The following is a 27,887-nucleotide window of genomic DNA, read 5'->3' as shown; positions in this document are numbered from 1 at the left end:
CACAAAATATTTTTAAAAAGTAGATTAAAAGATGGAACCTTCATTTCAAAGATAGGTTCAATGTATTTGGACAAATAATCTATTCTTTGTTATAATATATTATGTTTGACATTATGCTTGTTTGAAAAATGCCTGAAGGTTGCATGGGTGCTGACCGTTTCTGAGGAACGCTCCATTTTTAAAAGCCTGTTTGCAACACAGAAAACACAACAGCTTTGGTGTGCACATTTTTGATGAGCTGTATTTGCAGCTGGGCTTTGCTGCCATGCATTTGGGCAAGCAGGCTCAGCCAGGACGAGGCTCCGTGACACGAACCGCCGTGAAGAAGGTACCTAAATCAGGGCCTAAACAGAAGGCGAACTGAGCAGAGAGAAATTCAGGAGACTGGGAATTTTAAATTTTTTCCTCCAAAGCCACTTGGACAATGCTGTTGAGGGCGTTTGGCACTGCAAAAATGGCTGAGTCGGTCCAACACCCTTACTCTAAAACCCTTACTCTAATATAGTTGTTAGCACACCATATTTTCATTTGATTAACAACTTTTGATCTATAGAGACGTAAAAACTATGAAGTCTTTAAAAACAAACTAATAATCTCTTCCTTTTTCCATGTCTTATGTGTTGGAACTCCTCTGATGTTAGTATTTCACTAACTTTCCCATAAACATAAGCTCAGCCTACTATATGAAGAGGGCTATTTCCAGTGAAGTTTAGTGAACCATGCTTACATACGGTTTAATTGAAAACATATGAAAACTACATTCTCTTTTGTACCAGAAATGAATATTGAAATATGAGCTGGTTTGCTAACTCCTCCCATTGCATAAGCCGGGGGTTCATTAGCACAGCTACAACTTTCTGAGCAGACTGCTGCTGCCTGTGCTAACACAGTAACTAATAGCAGTAATACTGTCACCCTCGATGCGGGCCAGCCATTAAGAGCCAAACAACACAAATATTTTGTCAGTAGGTTTCTCAACTATTGCTGGCTTCTGGGAAATGATGAAACCTAAAAATACTGGGCTCTGAAGGCAGTAGTCAACAGGGGAGGGAAGGGTGTATCTACATCTGCTACCCAAAACCTCTCCCAGATCCTCGTTCTGTCCCGACTAGCATCCTCTGCCAAACGGTGCCAAACGGAGGAGTAACTCTGCCCTGAAGGAGCTTGTTTTCTTCTTTCCACGGCAGGGAGGAGGAGGAATTCTGCTATATCTCATTTTCCCTTTGTTCAGTTGCTGGGATTTTCCATGTTCTCGTCTATCTTTACGTTTTGCTTTAAATACAGCTGCAAAGACTTTGATATTAGCTACACCTTTTTTTTTAGTAAGCCTTGACTATTTTAGTTTTGAAAAAATGTGTGAAGAAACTATTTGTTATTTTCAAAGGAAAACATTGACTTTAATGGCATATCTGTTCGCAAAACAAATCACCAGCGATTGAAAATAGAACGTATGCTACCACTTTGTTTCATTTACAGCACAGAAAGACCACTTTGGCAGACACATTTATGTCTATACAAGATTAGATTTTGCATTTATTATGGGCATGTGGCACATTATTAATTATTAACACCAAAAATAAATGTTTATGTTTCCAGCAAAACAAGCTGCTAAATTCTGAAAAAATATTGTCGAGGATTTACACATTGTGTCATGGCTGTTATGTAAATGGAAACAGCAGAGTTTCAGTGTTTATTATTAGAACAAAACATTTTTCACTCTGCAAGCGGAAATCCAGGCTTTAATTTACATGCATCTGTGAACCAACAAGTTTGATACTTAAGAAGAAGCCTTTGTATATTAAATAATTGACTGTGCCTTCTCACTGAGAGCATAACTCATGGAATTCCTTTGCCCTCATTCCCCAGTGAACTGCATGAGAATTAAAACACGCTTCTCCCGGTAGAGCTGAAAGGGTTCATTCTCTACCGCAGGCCCAAGGAATGAGGAATAACGTTCCAAGCTCTGCCAGCGGGAAACAATGAGATCCAAATGAATAACCATGCTTATAAGGCAGTCTCTCTCCTAGATTTCATACATACCCAATTTGACGATTTCAGACCAAGATGTCCTGCACAGAGAAGCTCTCAGCTCTGAAATAAATTGGGAAAGATCTCCTAACCCTCTAAGGAGAGAAAGCCATTCTCAAGTCGCATGGAAATAAAGGAAGGGACAGAATGGCAGGCTCAAAAATCCCTTTCCGGAGCGAGCATCAGCGTAGCCCCGCACTCCCAGGCGGCCCGGCGGATCTGCTCCCATGTGGCCGGAGGCTCCCACGTGCCACCGGCCTCAACCAGCCTCCCGTTTCGACCTGCCAGGGTTTTCTGTTCTGCCGTCCACCCCGCTCAGCAGAAACCCGCAAACTACACCAGGACAGAGGTTTCAGAGCCAGGGGTGACATTTTTTGCAGCAGCCTCCCTGTCCCCTGTCCTTGGGCTGTGTGAAAGCTCAAGCATTGGCAAAAAGCTGCTCGGAGACGTCTTGTGTTTTTGCTGCCTTGCTGAACAGACGCAGGATTTGTCTCCCTGCCTGCACAAATGCAGAAACTTTTTGGTTTTGTCATTTATCTCAATACAATTTTCCAATCTTCCTGCTGGAAATGACACTGCTAGAGGTACTAAAGGTGCAAGCCCAGATCAACATTCAAATCCTTGCTGATCAATTGACTTTACAGGAGGTTAAACCACTGTGGGCAAAGCAGCAACGAAGTGGACAGGCCAGCTCTGCCTTTGGGAAAATCTGCTGTTGCTCAGTGATTTCTGCCCCTGTCTCAGCTCAGCAGCGGTGGCAGGGCAGCGGCGGGGGCAAGCCTGCACTCCTCCTCCTCCTCCTGTCTCGCACACCATTTGCCGGCTGCTTCACAACATCTCCATCAGCTGACTGCAAAAAGAGGTTAGAAACACGTATGCAGCGTTTTGGAGCAGCAGAGCAGCACACGGAGCAGGCAGAGGCTGCACCAGGGGACCACGGGAGCGTGAAGCTATTGTAACCCGAGGGGCCATCTCCCGCCAGCGGCGCAGCCCTCCGGGAGCAGCCGGCCGCTGCCGCCTCTCGCCGACATCCCTGCTCCGCCGGGCAGGGCACCGGGACGCCACCGCCACCCAGCTCAGCCTCTGCGTTGTGAGGTCAGCACTCAGGCACCGTGGCATATCATAGCTGAATGTTTCACTTCAGGCCTCAAATATTGATCCACTGCGATGCTGTTTTTCCAGCAGTGAAGCTCCCTACTTCTCTAGCCACATCCCCAAAGGCACCTGCTACCCCAGGCTGCCACCGCATCCAGGGCAGGATTCCCGCGTTGTGGAGAAATGCATTCACAAAAACAGTTCTGCTGTATCACTAGAGGTCAACGCAGACTGGAGCAGGTGGTAAAAGGTTCCTGATGGCGCGTGAGGGGATGCACTAAATGGCCAGAACTCAGCTTGAAATCTTGCGACGCTTGCTTAGGTTTGGACTTTGTAAAAAGTCACACTTCAGCTGTTGTTTCCCTGACAAGTTTGCAATCAGGGATAACGCTTCTCTACCAGCAATTTACACTGCCTCTACCATAAATTATACCCTAATATGCATAGGAGCTCCCATACTCAGGCCTGTAATCAAAAATTAATCCATTTCCCTGATTCTATTAAGGGCCAAAACCAACTATTAGCAAGAGAAGAAGTATTCCTCACTTCCTCGTACTGAGAGGATGTAAGAAAGAGTGCTGTAAGCACTTAAAGGATAACATGTTCCCAGTGTTGTAACTTCCCATTCTTCAGCATTTAAGGATTGGCTTAAACCTTAATTTTTGCAAGTTTTACCCCAGTAAAGCAGGTAGTGGACCAGCAGCAGTCTATAAATTTTTAAATATTATATTCAAATTTTGATTGATCTTATTTTCCTTCTGAGTATCAAATCTACTTTTGGAAGCCCACCGACATCTAGTCGCCAGATACAGCAGCGGTGCGTTCCACAGTCCATGCAGATGCCAAATCACAACTTGTAAAGGGGCCGGTAGAAACACAGTATGGCAGTGCATGCAAATATTTCAATTTTGATTATAAAGGCATCATCCTTTCTACATTTTACTCTGGCTTATGACTCCAACAAGCACAAAAACAAAACAGGAAAGTCACACCCAGCTGCTGAATTCCCTCTGCAACAGCCTTTGACAAAGAATTAATTCAGGTCCATCTTTCCTGACGAGCTTAAAATTTGGCTGTGAGGTTTGGCCACATTCTCAGACCGGATTTGATTTTTGGCCATGGTGCCTACATGTACAGCATATCTAATCTCAGACTTGGTGACAGTGCATTCGAACCAGGTGCTCGAGCTTTGGTGTAGAAGAGACTAATACCATTACTGCAAGAACGTAACGATGTTTGACATATCAAATGACGTGGCCCTGCTTTTTATCCTTGTGGGCAACGATTCCTCTCTGCTATGGGGTGGTCTCAGCAGACAGGCCACCAACTCACCACTGAGGACGGAGAGCTTGGAGCATCATCCAGCAGGTGAGGCTTAGGGGTCATTAACTGAGCGGCGAACTCGCAGCCTCGCCACTTGCAGCTCTACTATCCAGAAGCAGTGGCAGAAAGCATACTACTGCTAACAGAATTATTTCTAATGTGAAGAGCTATGTTTGTCTCACATGAAAAGGAGGCTTACTCTCCTAACTCAAGTATGAAGCTAGAGAGCCCTTCCGCACCCCAGTACATGCCTGGTGCATCATCTGCCCCTAGCCAACCCAAACCTGCCCAGCGAACAGCCAGACCCACCCTGCCAGAGGGCACGGCGTGGGAAGTCACTAGTAGCTGCTATAGGCGGCAGGGCTGGCCGATCGCAGTGTGCTGCTGCAGTGACTTGGCTCAGTATGTACAGCGTCTTATACTCCGTATAGCTATCCATCTGTCTTTTAATTAGGGAAACAATCCATTTATTCTGGCCGCAGTGAGAGTCTGCCCCTCTCCTTCGCAAGAAGCCTTATAAAGGAGCCTGGATGCCTGACATGCTTAGGGTTACAGTGGAAAGAAAAAATTACTCATTTTCAGCTTCCTATCCTTGTATACCAGGTTAGGGACAAGTTCCCCATTCCCTTCTGCGCTGGGATGCTGCAAACGGAGCAAGAACTCTTCTTGGGGGTGGGGAAAAAAAGCGCAGCCGCGTTTTCCCACCCCTCTGTTCGCTCTTGCCTTTCCCATACAAACTGCTATCACATGCAGGCAGCATCTGCCCTAGCGCAGCCAGAGACAGTGGAAAGCGCTAAACAACACCTCTGCCCTCAAAGAGGAGAGAAAGCTAGGAGAAATTGGAGCGGGTCTTCTTGAATTTTCTGGTTTAACTGTCTGTAAGGGGAAGAGAAAAATGTCCTTCCCAGTGGACTCTGCCAGTTTTTTACACAATCATCCACCACATTCCACAGCTTCAGTAGAGAATAAGTCCCATTGCTGTTACTGTAGCAGAGATCCGTCGCCCAGTGTCACTCGGTTACACCCTGGCATTGCAGAATTCCAGGTCTTGTCATCCGAGTACATTGGGACTGTTGCCTACATAAACACGGTTAACTCCTCTTAATATACAAAACACACAGCTAAACACAAAATACTGCTCCTGAGCTGTCACAGCACAGCTAACGTGCGGCTGCCCAGAGTTGACACCTGGAGTTGGCCAAATTCTGTAACCAGCTATTTGCCAGGACCGAGCATGATTCCTATATGGGATTCACTGATGATTATTAGTTTTAGACACTGTTTTATAGCCTGGAGAAGTCTGAAGGGCAGAAATTGGGCACATCTTACATTTAAATCACCAAACTGGAGAGCGTGCTGAAGGACGTCAGGCAGCCGGAGCAGAATATGGGGAGCAGGTCAGAGTTTTCACATCTGTCTTGAACCCGGAACGATCAACACTAGGAGGGCTGTTACAGCAGTGCAACAACAGGGCAGCAGCAGAAACGATATTTTCTTTCTGTTTTGGTGGCAGTTTTGGATTGCGGTCAAATGGAGGATCTGTGTGTTTAAGGCACCTCCCGGCACTGTGGAGCTCTACTTAAAAAGACGTGGAGAGCAAGGCTTCTATGTTCCAGGCAGGGAACTTGAGCAGGTGGAAGAGCAAAACAGCAAAATCCAAGCTCCAGTGCAGCAGGACGTTTGCAAGGCGTTCAGGTCAGCCTGCTTGGGATCTGGTTTCGGACGGCAGCAACATTTTACTCATGCTCTCCGGTTAAGCTGTAGCGTTATTAGACTGGAATGAAAAAAAGGGGGGGGGGGGAAAGAAAGAAAGAAAGACGAGCGGCTCCAGCAGGGAGGGAGCGCCGCGGCGGTGCTGAACTTGGCGGAGCCGGCTCGGGCTGCGGTGCAGGAGGGATGGGCGGGTTACGCCCGCCGCGGGCCGGCAGGGCCGGGCCGGCGCTGGCGGCGGCGGGCGCGGCGGGGCAGCCGGAGCGCGGGGCGCAGCGCGGGCGGCCGCGGAGGCGCGCGGGGCGGCGGCGCGGCGCGGGGCGGCGCTAGGACCGCTCGGAGCGCGGGTCTGGAGGTGGGATGAGGTTTGCGATCCCGCTACTCGCCGGCAGTTGCGGATCGCTCTTAAGTGAAACGTCCCCGTCGCCGCCGCCCGCCACGTCGGGAGCCGCTCCGCGCCCGCGCCCGCCTGCAGGGGCCGGCGAGGCGCGCAGCCCCCGCGCCCCGATGCGCGGGGCGCTCCGTGACTCGGGCGGCGGAGCGCGGCCAGGACGCCCCGGCGCCGGCGGCGGGGGAGCAGCTCCGCGGCGCCGCCGCTGCCTGCGATGACCCGCGGCGCTGCCCGGCTCCGGCTCCGGCTCCGGCTCCGGCTCCGGCCCGGCCCCAGCGGCAGCTCCGCGCCCGCCGCCGCCGCGCCGCCTCCCCCGGCCCCGGCAAAAGTTTAACGCCGCCGAGCGCCTGCGTCCGGCGGCGGCTGCCCCGCGCCCCGCCCGCGCCCCGCCGCCAACTTTGCCGGAGGGCGGCGGCGGCGCCGCGGTCCCTCATGTGGCCGCCGCCGCCGCCGGGCCAGGAGCCGCGGCCGCCCCGCGCCCAGCCGGGCCCCCGCGCGGTGAGTACCGCGGCTGCGGGCGTCGGGCCACCGCCGCGGCCCCACGGGCCGGGGGGCAGGGGGGCTGCGGCGGGGAGCGCGGAGGTTGCGCCCCTGGGGCGCGGTGCGGAGCGGGGAGGGGGCGCGGAGGGGCTGTGTGCGGCGGCGGCCGCGGGCGGGCGGGCGGATCGGCGCGGGCCGCGCGCCCCCTGCCGTCCGCGCGGCGCGGAGCGCGGCGGGGCGCGGGCGCGGGCGCGGCGGCGGAGCGCGGCTCCCGCGGGAGCCACAGGTGCCCCGCGCGGGCGGGGGGCTCCGGCGCAGCGCCGCGGAGCGGGCCCGGCCCGGCGGGCGCTTTGCTGGCCCTGAAGAAAGGTTTTTTGTCTTCGCGGGGCGAGGAGGGACGGAAAGCTGCGCTTCAGAAAAGGGTGGGATTGGCGGTATACAGGATAGCCGCGTGCGCCGGCGGCAGACGGTTCACCGTTCAGCCAGGAAACAATTCCGATTTTCCTTGAATCGGAAATTACAAATCATTTTTCTCACCATTCCAAAAAAAAAAAACCCAAAACAAACCTCAAATGATAGTGAGCAGTGCAGAATGGCTAAATCCACTAAAATAGATGCTCTTGTACTCTCAAAGCTGGTACATGTGGGTTTTTGGCCTCTACTGAATATACTTTTATTGTTATGCAATCAACTTTTTACCATTGTGTATTTGATGCACTAGGAGCCAGCCTTACTTTCGCAAAGATGTTAGCAAAGAGAGCGAATGAAATAAACAGTGGAGGTGCTTTTAAAGGGGAATAAATCACTGTTGTGCCTATGGATAATGCAATTCAGAGGCTCAAAACTCTGGCCTAGGTAGCCAATCAAAAGGAATGAAATCACAGTACTGCTTTTCCTTCTTTTTCCTATTTTGAATGGATATTAAAAAAAAAGGAAAAAGTTGATTTCTGGTGTATCTTTGAAGCTTCAAAGGATGTTTAGCACACAGTTTCCAGCAAATAAAGGCAATAGTCTAATGTCTCATGGACTTAGTCATCAACACTCAACCCTGTGACGTTGATAAGTAGAGCCAACTTTCCAGCTACATATGTAAAACCTGGCAGTAGCACAGACCAAATTCAAGGTCTGTTAGACTTTTATTTTTATTTGATTTTGATGCTAAGAACTTAGCATTTCGTCAGGCTTGAAGAAGACCTCTTCTGCTCCCACCACAACTTGAAAGCTTAGCACCCCTGCACACCAGGTTATACTTTTTGACAAGCGCCTGTATTACCTTATTTGTCAAAAAACAAAAAAAACAGCCATCCCAAATACTCACTTAAATTTGGAGAAGAAAAACTTGTGGAACAAATTGATTCTAGGTACAGAGATATTTTAAGCCAATAAGTCGCAATTATAAAGATTCTGGAGTAAAATCTTGAAGCAGCTACAAACTCTGGCTTTAACATTTAAATTTTAGTCCACATGCTGACTACTGATGATACCCTGCAAGTAATGGTAATGTTAGTGTGAGGGCTCACTCATCAAGGAATGATACTGGAAACCTAAAATATTCTAATTATAGTGCAGAATCCCAGCTTTTGCTAGTAGAACGCTGCATTTTATTTTCTTCTGCCAATAGGTATTGACATTTTAAATTCTTCCTAAGAGATAGAAATTTTCTTCTACTAAACAGTTAAATAAGCTAGATAAGTAGAATTTGAACTTCTTTTAGTGCAGCATCTGAGTCCAAAGGCACTCTAGGAATTTTTCAGAATATGCTATTTTTTATGCAGCTATGACAGAAATTGTGTGTTGAATCATTAAGTACAGGTTCCCATTTTGTTTGCGTAGATGAATAATTCTGCATTTATAAGAAGTGATAGTATTATTTTTGAAGTAGTGGGGCTTTATATGTAATGTGCTGGGTTCTCAAGGTTTCTAGGTGTAGCAAAGTAATTTTAGTAAATGGTGTAACTCTTCGCTATGAGGATTAGTTCTGTCTTAGTAATATACATGCTATTTTGTAAATTCTACCCTACCTTTAAGTAATTAATAACTGGGGTAGACACAAACAATCTTCTTACCTGGACCAGATTAGGTATATTCATTTGCTGAAACTGTTTAGAGGTGCAAAGTTAAAATACATTTCCTCAGAAAAAATTGTTCTGTAGATCCCAAATGTTGTCAGATCACCACCAACATTCACTGAATGGGTTTGTGATTTTGACCAGTTTTCTCACGCTGGCAGACACCGGCAGGCGTTGCTAATCATTCTTTTGACTCTTTTACTCATGTGTGGTGGCAGTGTACGTGTCATCAAGTGTTTCCTCTGTAGGAGAGATAATCATTTGTTATTTTGTTATATTCTCCGCATACCTGCTGGTTCTCAAAAAGGAAGAGCAGGAAACCCCTTCCCCCCCTCCATGTGTACAGTAAGTTTTCGACAGGGACCTTGTGCGGGAGGAGGGCTGCAGCGCGGCTCGCTGACGCCGCCGTTTCCGCTGAGCGGAGGAATCAGGGGTGGGGGGAAATTTCCCCTGAGCTCAGAGCAGGCAGGAGGAGGTGCGATTGCTGCCGAGCCCTCAAACGAGCCGGGGGGGGGTTGATACCAATACTAGTTCTCTTGAGATGCATTTTTAGCCAGTTTGTGGAGCAGAGGGAGTTTGATCAGGCTGCAGAATTAAAATGCTGTGTGAGGTCTGACTGACAGCTTTAGCCACCTGGAAAAAGATGCAAGTGCGTAAAGCCGCCTTTAAAGCTGATTTTAGTCTGGGGGTCAGCTGTTCTCCTTCCTTCCTAAACGTATGCTGCAGCCAGCCATAAGGTATTCATTGCAGCCTAAGCGTCCACCACTTTGCATACAAAGAGGTGCCTGGGGAGAAGGCAGAGACGCAGGAGTGGCGCTGGCATCACGGATGCCCAGGGAGCGCCTGCTGGCTTTGGGGCTGCGGAGGATATGTACGGCATGGGTGGCAATTCCAGGCCCTGAACGTTCTGCGCTTAATGCCGCTCTTGCCCCACAAAGAGCGTCTCCAGGAGCAGCGTGCGCCGGTGCTTTTGAATGCATAATCCCTCCTTCCAGCAGCCTGCAGTTGCCTTGCCTGAAGTCAGTAAAGGTGTCACTCCCCGTCAGACCCCACGGACCCGTTTAACACCCCAAACGCGGGACTAGACGGAGAACAGAGAGCTATGAGGTGCGGAGGATGGGGATGCTACATAGTAGTTACTCCAGATTTGTTTGATTCTTTTTACTTTTTAAGGTCAAATGTACCTGGATTATTGGGGAAGAAAAAAATTCTGCTTTATTGCCCACGGTATAGCTAGAAGCTTAGCGCTATGCTTTAGAAATGTTATTCTAAACATTTTCTGCAGAATAATTCAAATATATACAAGTCTTTAGAATCTTTAGAAATAGGCCACTAAAATGCAGAGCGCAGATAATGAGTGACTCTGCAAGAATAAATATAATCAAGACAAATTGTATAGCTCTGTTAGAAAAACCCCAATAGCGCTTAGCATATGATCCTTAATGTGCTTTGGTCAATATCTTTCTGTGTATCAATGGAAGCTCATTAAAAGAAGGTTTTGCAGACTAACTGAGCCATGCCGTATTAGTTCTTGCCAAAGCTTGACATTTTTAATACATTAATAATATATCTGTAATGTAATGGAAAACTATTAATCAGAACTGGTTATATGCCAGAAATTTAAGCTATAATTGGCTGCTTCTTGTCAGGAATGTCTGTCGAACAGTTCTACATCTGCCTAATGCTCAAATGTCTTGCACTCCTCTGCACTTTTTCCTTGTCAGTGCACTAAGTTCGATCAATGTTATAGTCTATAATTCTGTGTAACGACCATCATTATGACTCTGACTTACTTTAATGAGAATTCGTTATATGGGAAGTATTTTAGCACAGTGTGTTAAGACAGCGGCTTGCTTCACATTATTCTAGTCCTATCCAGTCCTATTTATTTGTAGATCAGTCTCAGCAGTTATAAAAGGTTATGGGTAGCTGAAGAACTAGCAATGAAAATATTAAAGAAAGCAAATCTATTTTTGCCTGAATGTAAAGGCTTATCGTTTAAGGATAATTAAACCCAGCAATATCTTATTTCCTTACAGAAACATTCACCTATTGTTTATTCCAACTATGACCGAGCCTTCTCCAGTACAGAGTGTGTCTTGATTTGTCGCAATAAATTTAAAATAATTTACAAGTTTTGACTGATGTCAAGGGATTCTTTTTTAACAGAGCAGTTGTTTCCCTTCTGGATTATGACTGTTCTATTTAAACTTTTTTTTTTCTTGCAAAATAGTAAAATATATTAACAAGAAGTAGAGAGGAAAAGCGTGATGTGTCTCTAGAAGAACATTAAAAATGTTCTCTGAATTATTGAACCTGTGAATTCCAAGATAAGTAAGTATTGCCACTGAAAACAGAAAAGAATGTAAGGTTGTTAATGAAGCTATGGTACTACCCGATGTGATTCTTAAAAGATTAATTTAGTCTTTGATATTTCTGCTTTGTTTCAAATTCAGATTTGAATCTTAAATATATTTGAGCTAATTGAGAATTATTACTGCATGAAAATTCAGATATTCTGTACGTATTCTGATAAAATATATCACAATTGTATGGTAACATTTGATTAAAATGAATATAATGGAAAATTGCATTTACGTCCATACGGCAATTATTGTAAATTACTTTGCTATGGAAACACAATTCAACCATCTGTTGGCATTTCATAGTGACTGTAGTTTAGTTCAGTTTAAGATGGTGCATTATTTAAATATAGGGAAGCAGTTTGTGAATAGCTTTGAAGATAAGTTTTGCTCTTTCTTGAAAACATGTATTACCAAAGCAACATGTTAAGGAGCTCACCCAGCTGCATATTCCTTTCCAATTTTCAGTGGTATAGGAAGGTTCACGACACCTGGCATAATTTAAAACTTGAAACAAGCTAAGTGAGCTACGGATTGTGGTGCCCGACAGTTGTTTCTGAGTGTCTGTCTAAAGCGCTCATGTGGATTTTAGAATTGGGTCAGAAAGAGCAGAGAAATGCTGTAGTGGCTCGCTGAAATTGTCCACCTGCGGGAGCCTGGTGCTGCTCCCCCAAGTCAGCGCCTGCTCCGCATCCGCAGCTGAGGCCGGCTGATGGCAGCCACCCAGGCCCGGGAAACGAGCTCAGCTCTGTAACCCTGGTTTTGATTGTGCATGCTTAGGGGACTTCCTCTGTCTTTGCAGTTTCCCTCATTGTATCTGTATTTTTACGTTTGCCTTTTAGCATATGTGTATTTTAAATCATCAAAAAAAATCCTAGGATTTTATACCTACAATAATATAATTGAGGGGTTATAAACTGAGGGGCTCCTCGTTGCTTTTAAGGAGGGGATAAAATAAACGCTGTGTAACACCTCCCCCACTCCAAACCTAGGAAAACATGGCATCCATATTAAAAGAGGAAAGGGTCCTTATAGTAAGCTACAAATGAATCAACTGTTATCTTCATCAGTAATCGCATTTGGAAAAAAAAAAAAAAAGGAGCAAAGCTCTTCTAATGCTAATGAGAAAAAATCACGGAAATGGAAGCGTGCTCATTACATCTTTCTCATTCTTCCAAAAAAGGCTAAGAAGTATATAAGACTTTTGGAGCTCTCCGAGGTCCTCTTGTCAAGAAACTACCAGCACCTGATAGCCCTGATACTCATCTCTTTGTCACTTTAATAAAAGAGCCTTCCTGCTGTTCCCCCACGGTGGTTCCATTCCCTTCTCCCCTACCTGCCAGCTGAGAAAATGTGAGAAATGTTTAAGTTCTGCTGTTTGCTCTCTGGTTTTGCCAGGGTGGAAATATAATTTTGGAAGCAGCAACCTGTAACTCACCTGGAACATTACAAATCGGTCTTTTTTAGAGAAGAGCTAAATCTTTTATGTTGAAACACTTTTCACTGTGAATGATTTTAGTAGTTTGTTCATTCTAGCACAGCACCCATGCTAAAGGTTATCCATATTACACCAATTTGCTTTACATTGCATCAAACCTCCAAAATGTCAACGTATCATATATTTTGTAATGCACCGATTCTTGGACAATAACTTTTACTCTTTTTTTGTTTCTAGAAGGGTGCTGGTGCCCGAAGAAAAGAATGATTGATGGGAAACAGACACCAGCCTGTAGACACTCATCCTTTCACTTCGGATACTGATTTATCAGTGCGTCTGGGCATCCCCTGTGAGCCGTGAACACGGAGGATCACTCAGGGTTATCGACAGCGTAGCTGAAGACCCGCAACTTCACGAGCTATTATCTGCGCTTGGACATGTGTTACAAGAAGCCCTAATAGAGACGGTATAAGACAAAGGACAAGCTCTACATTGCTGTGAAAGGCTGTCATTTGGGGATTGTGGCTTCTACCAAAGTCTTCAACTTAGTAAAGCAAACACCGTATACTAATGCTTCACTTTTGAGCTGGAACCTATTTTACAAAATATATACGTGTACATATATGTATAATCTATAGACTGCACGTACGCCAGTACCAAGCATCCTTACGAAGGTGACACAAAAGGATTTAGAGATGTATTTATCAAGCTTCCTGTCACTTCACGCCCTCTGGGTTACTGTGTCTTCAGTGATGCAGCATTATCCTTCTGTGTGGGGACATTATGACGTGTGTAAGACTCAAATTTATACAGAAGAAGGGAAAGTATGGGATTACATGGCCTGCCAACCGGAAGCCAGAGACATGATCAAATATGTAAAAGTGACTCTGGATCCCCCAGACATAACATGTGGAGATCCTCCTGAGACCTTCTGTGCAATGGTAAGGCAAGCTTTTCATTTTGCATAATTGGTGGATATATTTCTGTGATAGGATGGATGCAAAGTGGAAGTTCTTATAGTTCAGGTGTAAATATCCAAGAAAATCTGCATCATATTCGAAATGTGAAAGAGTTCTGCTAAATGAAATGGTAAGCGTTTGTTAATGCACTGCATTAAGCTGGGCAATGAGATGTTCTTCTCCTTAGGACCTAATGTGACTTTGTCTGAATTCAGTGTCCTTTTACGTCAACTTTTATGCCTTAAAAGAAAGCAGCATGAAATTCCTGCTATGCTAACCCTTAACTGGGGTGCATTTGCCTGGATCACAAAAGACTTACGTGAGCTGGTTCTGATCAGATCGGAAAGGATCCCGGTGTTGTATAATTCAGCATCACTTCCAAAGAGCAGAATATTGCTAGAAACTCAGGCTGCAGCAGCTTAGAAAGCGGCAGAGGGTAGCTGGGCTGGTGTCAAAGGATGCTGTAAGAGGTCATTAAAATTAAAAGAAACTTCAACTTGAAGATAAACTTTTTTTCTTCTTACAAAATAGGGAAATTCATTTTCTTTGCCTTAAATATTTATTTTTGTAAAATATTGAGTGAAAATATAGTATTCCTTGATCAGGAAATATGGGCTTGAGATGCAAAACATATATATTTGTATCTATTATGTGGTACTATTAAAGCATGAGAAATTTACATCGTATTAGCTAGATAATTTAGGTTTGAAAAATTGATGAGTTCTGGTAAGTGAGGTTATTGTAATTGAATACAATCTACAAGATAGCGGTTTGCCTAAACAAGAATCATCATCATCACTGTGTGACAGAGTCCCCTCAGGAAGAAATTTGCTTTTAAATGCCTCACAGGATCATTTTCAACCACTAGTGTTCTGTAAGAAGTTCAGGTCCAGCCACACACACATTTAGGACAACGTGTGCATGCATGCAGCTGCTTCCCACGTACATTATGGTGAGAGCCACGTGATAAATTGGAAAGCTATGTGAATAAATTACATTCATTGTGAACCTGTGACTGCACCACTTGCTCTCTGCCCACTAATCCATCTCTGCTGACACTACTTTGACATCCTAAACCTCCCAGCAGCTTCAAGCCGCCACCGTTTAAAAATAAATAAATGCAACATACCCAGCATAATATGGTCTTTTTTCTTTTATCTTAAAGCATATTTTCTCTGTCAAAACTGTATTTGATGTGGTTCAGCCCTGGACCAGTGATGTTCAATAAATCTTGTCATGTAACGAATAAAAAGTTGTACGTATCATTTTAGTGCAGTCTACTGCCCAACAAACTTATTTCTTCTGTTTACTGCAGACAGATATTGCAACATTTCCTCTCTTCAGTAATTTTTAAAGTTTCTAAGTGCATTAGCTACCAGCCTACTCTCAAGTTAGAACAAAGATGGTAGATCTAATCAAAATATCTTTTTTTTTTTAAGTATTAAAAATGTTACCGAAATGTTGCCAGAACTCTTCCTGTAAATGTTCGGCCTAGCAGGATCCTTGATGCTGTGACGGATTATGAAAGTTTGCTCAGGGATCATCTGAGGTGACAAACATAACTCACTTCCACTTTAAACCCTTGTGATGCCAAAAGCCAACAGAAACCTAGCAGGAAAGACAAGAAAAGGGGAAGAACGAGAGAGCACACAATACTGTATTTAATGGTGTGAGTTTGGGATGAGCGACTCCTACAGAGTCTGATAACTGGCTATATTTATTTTCAGTACGGATGTAAGCTGTACAAATACACTATATTCACATATGCACTGGTAATGACTTGACTGACTTGGAACATAAGGAAAATTACAGAAATACTTGTAGTTCCTGAGGTATTGTACAGCAGCAGAGCTTTAAAGTATGTATATGTTACAGTGCCCTGCAGCTCATTTTTATTCAGACTTTTTTTTCCTTCAACTGTCATGTCTTTGAAAAGGAAGATTACAGCATGAAGAGGAACTCTGCAGTCCGCTGTCACCCCTAAAAACGCTTCACGTCCCGCTATACTTTGTATACACATAGAAATTACACATGCACGTTCCATTCAAAATGAGGCTTATACATATTGGCAGGGCTGAGCCTTTGGCATTTCCCAGTGACATCTTTTATTTTTGCATTCAATTTTAGTTTTGGAAAATGAGGTAAGGGACTAGCACTGTCAGTGCTTGCAGGAGGTGGACGGCAGAAAACAATACATTCCTACTGGGCGTGTTCTTGCGCTTAAGAAATCCTGAGTTTGAAGTGATAGAGTGTCAAAGGTTTCTTTTTGGCACAATGAAGCACCAGATTTCAAAATGTTTGGTTTTTGGTTTTTTTATTGTGAATGTTAGGTATTAACGTACTAAACTTGTGTATTAGTTTTTTTTTGTTATTCAGATCAGCTTAATGCTTAACTGCCTTCTGTTATTTCCTTGGAGGAAATCTGGGTCCTTTCAGATATTCCAAGAAAAAGCAACTACTCCAAAGAAAACCAAGCCTGCTTCTGCAGGAGGAGGAGGTTGAATCAATTTTCTGTTTGGTCTCCGTATCAGTTCCCCAAACAGCCTTAGTAATTCTCTGTTCACCATAGTACCTTGCTGCACGCAGTCTGCGTGTTGAGTCTGTGTCAGTTGTCAGCCTGTTGCGGATCACGTCCCTGCAACAACACATCCAGGCTGAGGGCTGCGCCCAGGTCCTATTGAGAGATTGTAGTAAAACCTAAAGAAAAGTTGTCTGTGACATGGGACATGATAACAGTCCTCAATAAAATACTCTTCCTCAGGAAAAGAAATAATGCCTTCTCCGTGTCGGCAGAGGACAGGATGAGGCGTAAGGGGCGCGCGTTGCAGCGAGGAGGGTGAGGTGCTGGGATGCTGTGTCCGTGCTCAGGGCTGTGCCGCGCTGGAGCGGGTCCCCGGCGGAGACCTGCTCCTAGCTGAGCTGCCCACGCGGCAGGGAAACCGCTGCGGGGACTCGCAGGGCTATGCCGCGTGGAGAGCAGCGGAGCGGGAGGTTACGGTAAAACTGGCCTCCTACACAGTTTGACGTGTTCCCTGTGTAATTAAAATGTTCTTACGATTCCCTTTCAGTTTTTCGCTCAGTGAGCTTGTGTAGTTGAGAGGCCCAAATAACAAGGTTTTGCACATTCAGTTTTGTTACAAAATGCAAACGCAGGCTCTGAATCTAGCACGCGGCAACTCCTCATTTGTAAGAACCTGCGGGTAATCCCTGCAGGCCAGCGTTCACGGGCATTTTGGGAGAGCAGGCGGCAGGAAAGCTATCCCGCAATTGCTTTTATGCGATCCAGTCAGAGGATAATGTCCTAGTTAATGGTAACAGTCAGTATTGACAACTCCTGAGATTATTCTGAATCCTACAGTTATGTGAGTTTCTCAGATTTTATTTAAAATATCGTCTTTATTTTCTTAGCACTTCTGGATGCAGGGAAAAGTTTCAAAATGAAACTGAAAAGCTCAAACAGCAGAAGCTGAATAACTAGCACACCCCAAGACATTGTTTGTTTAAAATCTCATCGTTTTTAAGTCACAATTTCTAGGGCTTGCGAAAGGATTTTGCTTGAAAGGAGAAACATGATTTAAAAAAGCGTATAAAATGAATTACTTAGAGCAGTTATGCTCCCGCTTTCAGGCCATGGAGGTACCTGTGCCGGTAAGCGGCACGTGGCAGCCCCGTCCCCGCAGGTTGCGCTGCCTGCGCGCACAGCGGGAGCTGTAGTAGCTGGGTTGGCTGGTGACCGCTCTCATCCCTGCATGCTTTAAAACAGGTTTGGGGTACTCAGTGAGGCGCACAGTGGTGGCAGAGGGGGCACGACTGCTTGCTGTACCCTTCCTTTGCCCAGATTTGTGTGCGAGTTGTGAGTGAGGGCGCTGGGCTGAATAGTCACTGCGCGGCAGCACAGCCCACGGTTCAGGGGTCTCAAGCTTTTGATGTCGATAACAGCGCGTCTGGCGCCTTACGCTCAAATTAGGTGGCTTGGGAGAAAAGGGAGAGGGACAGAGAAAGGGAAACAGAAACAGGGAAGGGAGAGGGAAAGCAGCTACTTCACTTTTTCAGAATTAATTTTGCAGAGATATCATAAGCAACATATTAAATACCTGAATGTGCAAGTTGATGTGGCCTGCAGCTTTCCAGTTTACAAACAAATCTGCTTTGAATCCCCCAGGAATACCCAACGGTCGGTGAAATCTTTTCCTTCCTTATTTGCAAGCGCTTCTTAAAATTTTTCCAAAATTCTCTGCAATTATAAAAAGAAACAAACGAATCTAATTCTTTATGACTGTCATCATCTTTTGCCCCACAGAAATATCCTACAGGTAGCTTCTGACTTTTTTTTAGTTTTAAAAGGTTGGCGGACTGTGCCCCCCGCTATGACTGTCAGACTGCCCCAGCGGAGCTGGAGATCGCTGTTTGTACAATGAGAACCACAAACCAACTTAAGGTCCCCTTGTGAACCCCGTGTGCCACCGCTGCCCTCTTGCGCTGGCTGTCTCAGACCACGTCTCCCCAAAATCCTCGGAGGGACCCGGGACAGCAGCGCCCCTTTCGAACCAGCTCCCCGAGCAGGCAGCTGTGGGCTGCCTCACACAGGGGCTGCGCAGTTTGCTAAGATCTAGCCTTTATCGCTGCTTTTGCATTCAGACATTACCCCACGTTAATATTTAAATTCGCAGTAAACTCTCCACCTGGAGACTCCTAGTGGCTATCGCTGTAATGTGCAAACTGGAGAAGGATTTATGTTGTGTTTACAGCTGAAATGGCAATATAAAAATACAACTTTCTGCTCATGTTTAAGCAACCCTAGCTATCATAACCCAATCCGACATCCCAGTGGCATAAAAATGATAAAATTATCTGCAATTATCTGCTGCCTGCAGCTAATTTTCTTTGTAGGTTGAACAGAAGCTTGAAGAGAAGCCTACAGACAGAAGTCGTGTGCAGTTGTACAATTTATAGAGCAGAAGTGCTGATGGCGGTAGAAATTTGAGCCCTTGAGTGCTACTCTGTATTTCATAGCCAATCAAAACTAAATTAAGAAACAAAGATTATTAAAAAGTCTTTTGTGCATGTAATTCTGGCATAATATTATGAGGTGGACATTAAATGTTTCCCTCTGAGACTTTCAGCACCATTAATATAGCATTCCTTTAATTACAAGTAGGCTTATATTACTTTAAAAAGGGAAAACACTCTGCAATGTAGTTAGTGATACCATTATTATAATTTACTGTAATAATTAACAGATATTCTTCGAAGTAACTTATAAATCAAAGTGAGAAATAAAAATGTGTTCTGTTTTGGAAACATTCTAGCATGCATGTGCTTGGGTGAGACATTTTAAAGCAGTGGTGAACAATCCTCTTACAAGATACTGAAAAGAAAAAGCTTTTTCTTTTATTGGCTAAATATGGGCATACTGTTCTTCATTTTAGCTCTGTCTGTGCAGTCTGAAGTAGCATGGGGTAGAATGGAAACATGGAGTTAAAGATGAGGTTATTACTGCCTTGCTTAATATGCATTTTCACAGATGTTCATTTCAAGAGAACGCACACACCTGGCAGTTCTTACAGTCTTTATATACAGCACCTGGATTCATCTACTTTGTACTCTTTTGAGTACATTTAATTAATAGAAATGTCCCTTCATTGATGTTGGAAAACAACCTTATCTTTCAGAGAACACAACTTTTATTTTGGCATTTCCTCTAAAGTTAGGGGATATTTCCTTTCACGTTTAGTACGACAAGACCTGCAGGTACCTAACAGACTCCCCGTCCTTCCCCTCTGCCCCGCACAGGGCAGGAACCGCTCTGGCCGACTGCTGCACCGCCTCCGTCCTTACGGTCCCATCTCAGACGGGAGCGTCTGGGAGGGACGAGAGGGAGGCAGGGCCGCCATCCTGCTAGTCCTTCCCTCCCTCCTTGGCCCCCATCAGCCGGGCCCAGGGAGCACAGCCTACCTGTGCCTTTCGTGACAGCGTCTGTGGAGAAACGTCAAAGCTGTCCTGTTCCTCAGACCTCTTAGGAAAGCTGTTCCTAGAGGAAAAAAACCAACATGCTTAATGGCAGCAGAAAAACAAGTGGCTTGCTAGAATCTCAAAGTTAATGTGGTTTTGCGGAAATCAAAACTAAGGATTGCTGGAAAACCAGACTTGCATTTTATTCATTATCACACATCAAGATAAATCATTAACAAAACGCAGTCCAGTTGCTTTTTTCCCCCCTCTGTTACACCTTGGAAACTTAAGTGTTTTCAAACCTGAAGCTAAGCAAAAGTGTGCCTACAAAATATTTAAGATGTTAAAAATATCTGTGGGGAAAACAAGGTTTCTGAACAAACTTAACAGGGTTCTGTTTATTTTCAGTTGCAAGGTTTTCAGGCACATATCACAATAAGGTAAAAGTGCAAAGATTATTATCATTTTAACAAGATACATATTTTATAAATACAGTTTACAGAAACTGCTTAACTACTGCCTTTAATTCTGTATTTATTCCATTTCATAATTTCCCTAATGTTTTTCCATTTTCTCCTCATTTCTGAAGTTAGCTGGGAATATTAGGCTTTTGTAGCCAACATAATGATCAACAAATGATTATCATAATAATACTTGATCTTAGGAAGCAAGAGATTTTAACGGGCCACGTAAAATTTCCGCAGGTAACAGAAATTACTTCAGGTCTCTATCACCTGACAGCACCTACAGCACGTAACGGATTGAAAGGAAGCCCGTCTGTGAACACACAGCTTTTGTTTGCTGGTTACTGATGGCTATGGCAAGACCAATATAATTTGGCTGTGTTTTAATATTTTTTTTCCTTTTAAATCTACTACAGAGAATTTGTTTCGTAGATGCTTCACGCCTGTCTATACAAGATTTCAAACAAGTAGTTCCTGGCCGGTCAGTACGAAGCAGAGACTGCTGCCGCTCGCTGAACGGTTACACTCCCAGGAAGCGTGGCGGGTAATAGCATTTAAGTCCTGCCAGCTGGCGCAGCGTTGCCTTCCCGCAACCAACTCAGCCCTCTGCTGCTGGGGGCGGTTTTGGCGCCGCAGACGAGGTTCTCGCAACCGCGCGAGCGGCTCCCCGCTGCCGGCCCGGCGCAGCGGGACGCCGAAACGCGGGCCCTGCCGCCCTGTGCCGGGCCGCAGACCCGGGCCGCTGCGGCGCTGCACGCGGCTGCTGCGATGTTCGAAGAAACGAAGCGCGCTCACAGGAGCGCGGAGGCTGCGCCGCTCCCGGGGCGGGGAGCGCGGCACGCTCTCCCTGCGGCTGTGTCAGAAGTGTCCCCTCAGCCCTCTGCTGTCACCTTCGGTGATAAAACAGTAGTACTTTGTAAACAAAAGCTCTACTAACCCTGTACTGCAGTTGGCGCCTCTGCTGGGGAGACAAAGGTGATCTGGAGCCCACAGCTCAGGAGCCTAAGCTTCAGGGAGGCCCTCGTGACCAGGTCTGCTGAGGTAGCACAGCGCAGTAAAGCGGCACCCCCGCGCCTCGTCCCATCAGTGCGAGGTTTCAGACGGGGGCCTGCCTTTCCGCCCTGTCCCCTGTGCTTTTAATCCTGCCGTCACGGCGGAGGAGCGGGGCTGCGGGAGCGGCGCCCGGCGGGCAGGCAGCTCGCTTTGTCACGTCTCCACCGCGCACCGGGCGCCCTAGCGTCCTCCGCAAGCGGCCAGAGCATCAGGCTTTCTGGGCTGCTGCCTCACCCTGAGGGCAGCGTACAGCCAACGGGATATTGCATTTCTTCCTGCTGTGATGGGCAAGTCTCAGAGTGCAAATTTGGGATTTATTTGGCAGGACTCACCACAGCTAGTTTTATGCTGTGTGAGATTTCTCAAAATTATCTGGACAAACATTTTCCCTTCTTCATTTAGTACCTGTATGTCTCCAAACCCCAGAGTTTCACATTCCCTTCTTTCATGGCTCGTACATTATAACAGCTAAGAATTACTGGAAGCCAAATGCAAGTTCCTGAGACACTTCCATATACTAAAATTTGCATTTGTAAGCAGCTTAGTTGGAACAATGCCAGCCAAACTCAGCTGAGAGTTGTGTAAACCCCGTCTATTGTCAAGAAAATCATTCCTGTTAGTATGCTCACCTGTATTCCTTTAAGAAGACTTAAGCTGATTTCCCAATAATGTTTTTAACATTTACATTTTTATGTTATTTATCAAGTAGCTAGTCCAATGTACAGCCCAAGTTCCCCCTTGCAAACACTTAGGAACACAGTATTCTGTCAGAGCATTCAAGGAAAAAAAAATACACAGACTCAGACAATAAGAGCTATCTTATTCCTTCTGCTTTAACTCGTAGAGCAAAGATGGAGAAATACAAACAAGCATTAGCAGTCCCTGTTGACAAAAGTATCGAAATTACCCATCTCTTTATGCAAGGAAGAAAACCTGTAATTTGTTTTGATCCACAGAGTTTAGAAATTGCTGAATTTGGAAGAGCTTCTACATTTTAGTGTGAGTACCACTGCTGCGTTTTTTAAGCAATACTAATACTGTTCTACCAAAGGTGAAATTTCTGATATTAAAAAAACCATGTACCTATACTTTCAGGCCTCTCAAGAGTAGCTAGAAACAGGTAATGGATCTATTAAGCCAAATGTTTCTTGCCTTTGTTCAGGACCTGTAAATACTGGCTGGACCCTGAAAAGTTAAAAATAATCCTAGATACTGTTAAGTCATTGACTGATGAGGCAAAAGCGCCTTTGTCCATTAGAAAATTAATCTCACTAAATGAGAGGTAGAGAGAATTCTGTACCTGATTTACTTGTATCTGTGGAAATTTGTATTTCCACAGGTCATTTGCAGTGACACAGCCTTGATACAGAAATACAAATGTAGTTAGGGACATGAAAATCCTTGGCACCGGGCAGGCTTGTCAATGTGCTTAAGTGCTTTCACGCAGCCTTGATGTTTCCTACATCTTATTTTCTGAAAAGTGCTTTGATTTCTCATCCTCTAATCTTGAGGCAGACTGCTGATAGAGAATTTAGAAATAAAAAAAGAGAGGAAGAAGAAAGAAAAGAGTGCAAATTAATTAAATTTATTACAAGCCAGAAATTGTACTATACCAGAGATATTTTAAGGCAAGCTTCAGCCCAGAGAGAATTTTTATGGCTAAGTACTTGTAAAACCTTTAAAAGGGGACACCATTATGAGAGGAGTATTTTCTTACATGTACATACTGTGTCTTTCCAGCATCCTGGTGCATTTTAGATTTTTATCTGTAAAACTGTCAGGAGCCATCATTTTAACTCATCAATTTGATTTTTACCATCTACACCTGCTCATAATGCTCTTTCCTCCAGTGAAAACTAGAAACAGAGCTGCTTGTGGGTGACATTTACAAATGACTGGGGGGGGGGGGGGGGAAAGGAGAGAATAGCAAACAACTGCAAAAAAGCTCTCATCTTTTAAAAACAACTATGTGCACAGCTATAGGAAAAGGTATGGAATGTAATTTTCTATCTGCTAAAACAATTCTTTCTACATGTTCTATTTTCTCCATCTCCATCTTTCTCAGCCTTGCACTCTCTGGCATGCCTTTTGGCTTCCTTGACCATACGGACCTGGCAAGCAGTAAGAATACTGCAGGGATGGCCTGCAGAAATATCCTAGCAAGGTGTCTCGCTTGCAAGAGTTGTGCAGACTTCCAGAAACATTAACTTATGGGCTTAATGGGTCCACATATCTTTAGCTTTCCTCACTAAAACTTCAAGGTGAATTTTTGCTACCAGTTTACACTTTGATTCCCCTTTTTTTTTTCCTGAAATAGAAGAAAGAGTAGCTTTTGAAAATAATTCAAGAACACACAAGCTTTTTGTTATCTGAAGCACTGACTTTGCCTTATTTTTTTTTTTTAAAAAAAAGATATCCTTCCAAAACTAAAAAACAGTTAAAGGTCAATCATGATGTACATTTCATGGTTAAGAATCAGTGTTTGACTTTTTGTAAACAGGTCTTAAAGTATGATCTCCCACTGAAATTAATGTGCTCTGTGTAAGTCAACAGAAGGACTCCCACTGACGGCAATGGATCATGCCCAAATATTGCTTCCTTAGTAACGTGATTAAGCCCTCTGTACTAGTTTGAAACTCTCTACCAGAAACTTGAAAACTGTCTTAAGTAAAAGCAAAATTAGCAGTATGCCTTTTATCTTTTTGTCAATTTATTGTCAGAGGCAATTTCACAAAATTTCATTTATTTCCCACCTTTTCATTTACAAAACTTCTCTACTCATTATATTAGTGTTTGGCTTTGGACTGCTGCACCCTTCTGAGCTTCAAAGCAAGGCTGAGCGTCTGTAGTGACAAGACAGGATTTGGTTCAAACATTTGGTTCTTAGGTATACTTTCAGCAATTTAAGGGCATGCAAGAATGCTCAGAAAGCATATTTTAGATGTTCTAACTGGAAAGTGCCTTGTCATACATATCAGAGTCTGCATATTAATATATGTTAGTTTAGCTTTATTCATGTCATGGCTTGTTTGTAAATAATTAAAAAGGACAGGAGGATCTGTTATTGAATAATCTTCTCATATTTCTCCATAATTGTACCATCACCCATTGTAGCGCTCTACAGTACCTAAGCGTCATCATTTATGAACCTCATGTTTTATAGGTTTAAGAATAAGTCTTAGGACAAGACTTAGCAGTTTCCTTTTTTGTTAATTAAAAAAGCCCTTTTTTTTAGCATTTTGTGGACATCTAATCAATAATGCCGTTTTAACATAAAACAATAGACAAATGATTGAGGTTTGAAAATCCCAGGATTTTGAAACCTTCACCTCTTCCCCCCCCCCTTTTTTTTTTTTTTTTTGAAAACATATACACACACGTTTGTTTCCCCTCCTTCTGTTAGTTTTGGAACCGGATGGCCCATCTTTGGCAAAAAGGAGGAAATAGAAACTTCCAAGCTGTATGTGAGATGGTTCCCGTGCTGCCAGCTGGGCACTCAGATATGTATTAGCTGAACTGGCACCACTTCTCTTTTGCTGGAGTGCAGAAATATTGCCAGCCCAGCTCCCTCAAGGTGGTGTAAAGGTGTATAAACGCACTGAGCTGAGGTGGGGACAGCAGCACACCCATCCTGCTCATCCACTGTGTGCACAGTCTCCCGAGGGGACACCACCTGCCGGAGGGCCAGCCCCCCTCCCTCCGGCCCCACTGAAACAGAAGTGCTTGAAAATGATGGAGATTGAAGAAAAGGCAGATTGAGGAGAGAAATGTGGAGCTGCTGCAAAGAACACAAGCATCTTCCCAATGCCAGCATGGCTGGATCCATCCTGCATTACGGGCTCTGGAGCTCAAGGAGAAGCCAGAACTAATGGATTTATTTTTACTTGTGCTTCTGCTACTCCTTTTGGGGCAATACTCCCTTGTAAAATGGTAAGGATCCATGCAGTCCTTGGTTGTGAACCTCAGACAGATACAGGTGTTCTTTCTGAAGTCTTAGGATTAAAAACTTCAGCAATAGGATAGAAGTATGCACTGAAATATTAATTGTTTTATGAGAACTCCCTTATAGTGCTGCTTTTCCTAGACACAAACTCTAAGAAAGTAAATATATTGCAAGAGTACAGAGAAAGCTGGCATAGCCTTTTAATAGGCAGCATTTGACTCTTCTGATCAATAACAATCTGACTAAGAATTTGGAGTAAATGTCATTCTGGTGATTGCATCTTGTCAAGTTCCCAGTAGGGTAAGAGATGGATTTGGAATGACAAACAAACAAAAATTCAGACAACAGTAGGACCACACTAAATTTAACCTCAGCCTCAGACAGGTTTTTCAGTTCCCATCCCTAAGGTCACTGAGCCTATGCTAACACAGTTGTCAGCATCTGCTTCTCCTGACAGCCCTGTTCCTTCTGATACCCTAAAAGGAGATTTACAGGAGCTGAAAAACAGCAATTAATTCTTGTCAAAAAGATGAATGGCACCTGTGATGACCTATTCAACATGTTTTTTTTTATGACACCACTTTATATGAGCTTCTATAAACCATTGTCACCTAAACCACAGTCACAGTTTCTATTTTCTGGTGTCATCCTAGCCCCTGTCCAAGGACTGAACAGGCCTTAGAAAGTGGAGTGTGGCATTACAAGGGCAATGCTGAGCAATCTTTTACTGTCATTAGCTTTACTTTGGATTAGTAAGTGGCTTGTTTATAATTAGGAACCATATAAAACTTAGACGTAAAGCAGAACACGTTTACTGTTACAAAGATGAAATAACACCTTTGGCATTCAGAAAACATTGCTCTTAACCAGTGATTGGATCCACAGCATTTTGCTGAGAAACATGTCTCAACATCTGTCATGAAACAGTAGTGCAGGACTAGTACCAAAGAACAGGGCAATAAACTTGTCCCCTTGAACTTGTAATAGCTCTCTGCAAGATAATGTCAGTCTTTCTGGCAGATCCTGCCCTTTAATATTACACACGCTCCAAGGAAAACAGGGGACCTGCCCAGACACTGCTCCCCTGGGTACTGCAACTCCTGAGCAGCCTGTCCCAGTGCAGAGAGTGTAGCAATACTGCATCTCAGAACAGGAGGACAGAAATCCCTCATATTTCTCTGCAGATTTTCACAGATTTGTGGGCAAATACTCTAGTTTGCAGGAGAAACCAGTTTTTCCCATGTAAGAAATATTTGAGAGTCCAACAGTATTGTCTTACAGACTTGTTAGAAGACACAATCTTGCCCATAAATACATAAAGCAAGGAAATTTATAACTGAGCCTATGCTACTTCTGTATCCGATAATACTCATCTCTGCTTATGCCATGTACTTCATAGGTCTCTGCATGCCAGGTGGGTAGGTGCAGTTATTGTTGTTTTTAATCATTTATAATTTTCTGACCTAATTTTCATAACGTTACACATAAACATGATACAGAAAGTAAACACATAACACAATATGGGAAAACACTTTACAAGTGATTTACAAGGCCTTTGCTAACAAGAAATGAGAGTCCTTTTCTACTGGCTCAACATCTTATTCTGCTCTCAGTGAACCTCACAGGCATTGAGCCAGAGCTGTAGCCAGAGGAAAGAGCTATTTTCCAATTTGTTTTTATTTTTTTCTTAATAGAAGATTTTTAGCTTTTCTCCTCTTAGTTTGAGCCAGGCTCCAGCATTTTTTTAATTTTGTGTTTTTGATAATTGTATATGTAAAGGTCACAAAACTAAAGCTGAACAAAAACAAAAACTAATTTTAACCTGCAGTTGATTTATGAAATGATACTCACTTCCTTGAGTTTGTGAAAATAACACATACCACTAATAATCTCTTGGAGCTGATTTAACACCATATTCTTCTAGAGTGCTAGGAAGAAGCCAAGGACTTGTAACAATCCATCATTTGTCATGACATTTTTATTACTCTTTCAGAAATGCTGGGCTTTAATTGTCTCCCTGCTTCAAATCAACTGCTTAGTCTGCTTTAGCAGTAGTTTTTTTTCTCTATAGTTATCATTATCCTTGATAGTGGGAATCTAAACTCTCTATATATTCCTGGCATCATAACTGCTAGCAGGAATGCAACCAGAGAACCTATGTCCATTTAATTTAAGAGAGTGAAAATGGTATATTGATTGCGAGTCACATTTTTATGGAGTTCACGCCAAATTCTCCCTTGAACTATATCCCAGGCAATCCCTCCTTGATTCAATACAATTGAACTGAGTGGAAAAACCATCAAAAAAAAATTTTTTTTGCACTATTATGTCTGCAACAAGCTGTCCAATAGAGAAATGGCTTTACTTTCAACTATTAAAAAGAAACTGTAAGCTCTTAATTTAGTGACAGCGTTACTAGTGCTGTAGTCTTCTGTAGCGTGCATCCAACTGATGAACTGAAGCGCAACTATAAATAGCAATGATGTCTTTGTCAGCTTGTGATAAAAGGGTTTCTTTTTCACAGTTCCTGAAAGGACATATAGTAAAACATCTTTAATCTCATTTTTGCTTTGTATATAGATTTATCTGTTTTACGGGTAACTGAATCAAGCACTGATC

The 27,887-nt window shown here is 44.0% G+C and overlaps 1 protein-coding gene and 1 long non-coding RNA gene across 7 annotated transcripts in view; one reads left to right on the top strand and one right to left on the bottom strand.

Moving 5' to 3' along the window:
- Window positions 1-1,436: 1,436 nt before the first annotated feature.
- NTNG1 (netrin G1) overlaps window positions 1,437-27,887 on the top strand; it is a 166,400-nt gene continuing 139,949 nt past the window's right edge. For 2 of the 6 annotated variants that reach the window (XM_068952237.1, XM_068952238.1), the window contains exons 1-2: window positions 1,439-6,141; window positions 13,135-13,838. In XM_068952237.1, coding sequence (XP_068808338.1) covers window positions 13,593-13,838 — 246 coding nt within the window. In that variant the 5' untranslated portion in view covers window positions 1,439-6,141; window positions 13,135-13,592. Of the gene's footprint in view, window positions 6,142-6,991; window positions 7,046-9,895; window positions 10,204-13,134; window positions 13,839-27,887 lie in introns of those variants that run through there. The other 4 variants (XM_068952239.1, XM_009669842.2, XM_068952235.1 and 1 more) reach the window with 4 other exon arrangements.
- The window catches only part of LOC138068006 (uncharacterized), a 33,316-nt gene continuing 14,528 nt past the window's right edge, over window positions 9,100-27,887 (bottom strand). Inside the window, exons 2-7 of the long non-coding RNA XR_011142517.1 lie at window positions 19,812-19,887; window positions 17,951-18,090; window positions 16,429-16,530; window positions 15,311-15,464; window positions 14,176-14,317; window positions 9,100-9,338 (exon numbers count right to left, since the gene is read on the bottom strand). This is a non-coding gene — a long non-coding RNA (uncharacterized lncRNA). The remainder of the gene's footprint in view (window positions 9,339-14,175; window positions 14,318-15,310; window positions 15,465-16,428; window positions 16,531-17,950; window positions 18,091-19,811; window positions 19,888-27,887) is intronic.

This window comes from Struthio camelus, chromosome 8, assembly GCF_040807025.1.
Source record: "Struthio camelus isolate bStrCam1 chromosome 8, bStrCam1.hap1, whole genome shotgun sequence".
NCBI lineage: Eukaryota > Metazoa > Chordata > Aves > Struthioniformes > Struthionidae > Struthio > Struthio camelus.
The sequence above is the reverse complement of the archived record's forward strand: the minus strand, read 5'-3'. Positions and strand labels throughout refer to the sequence as shown.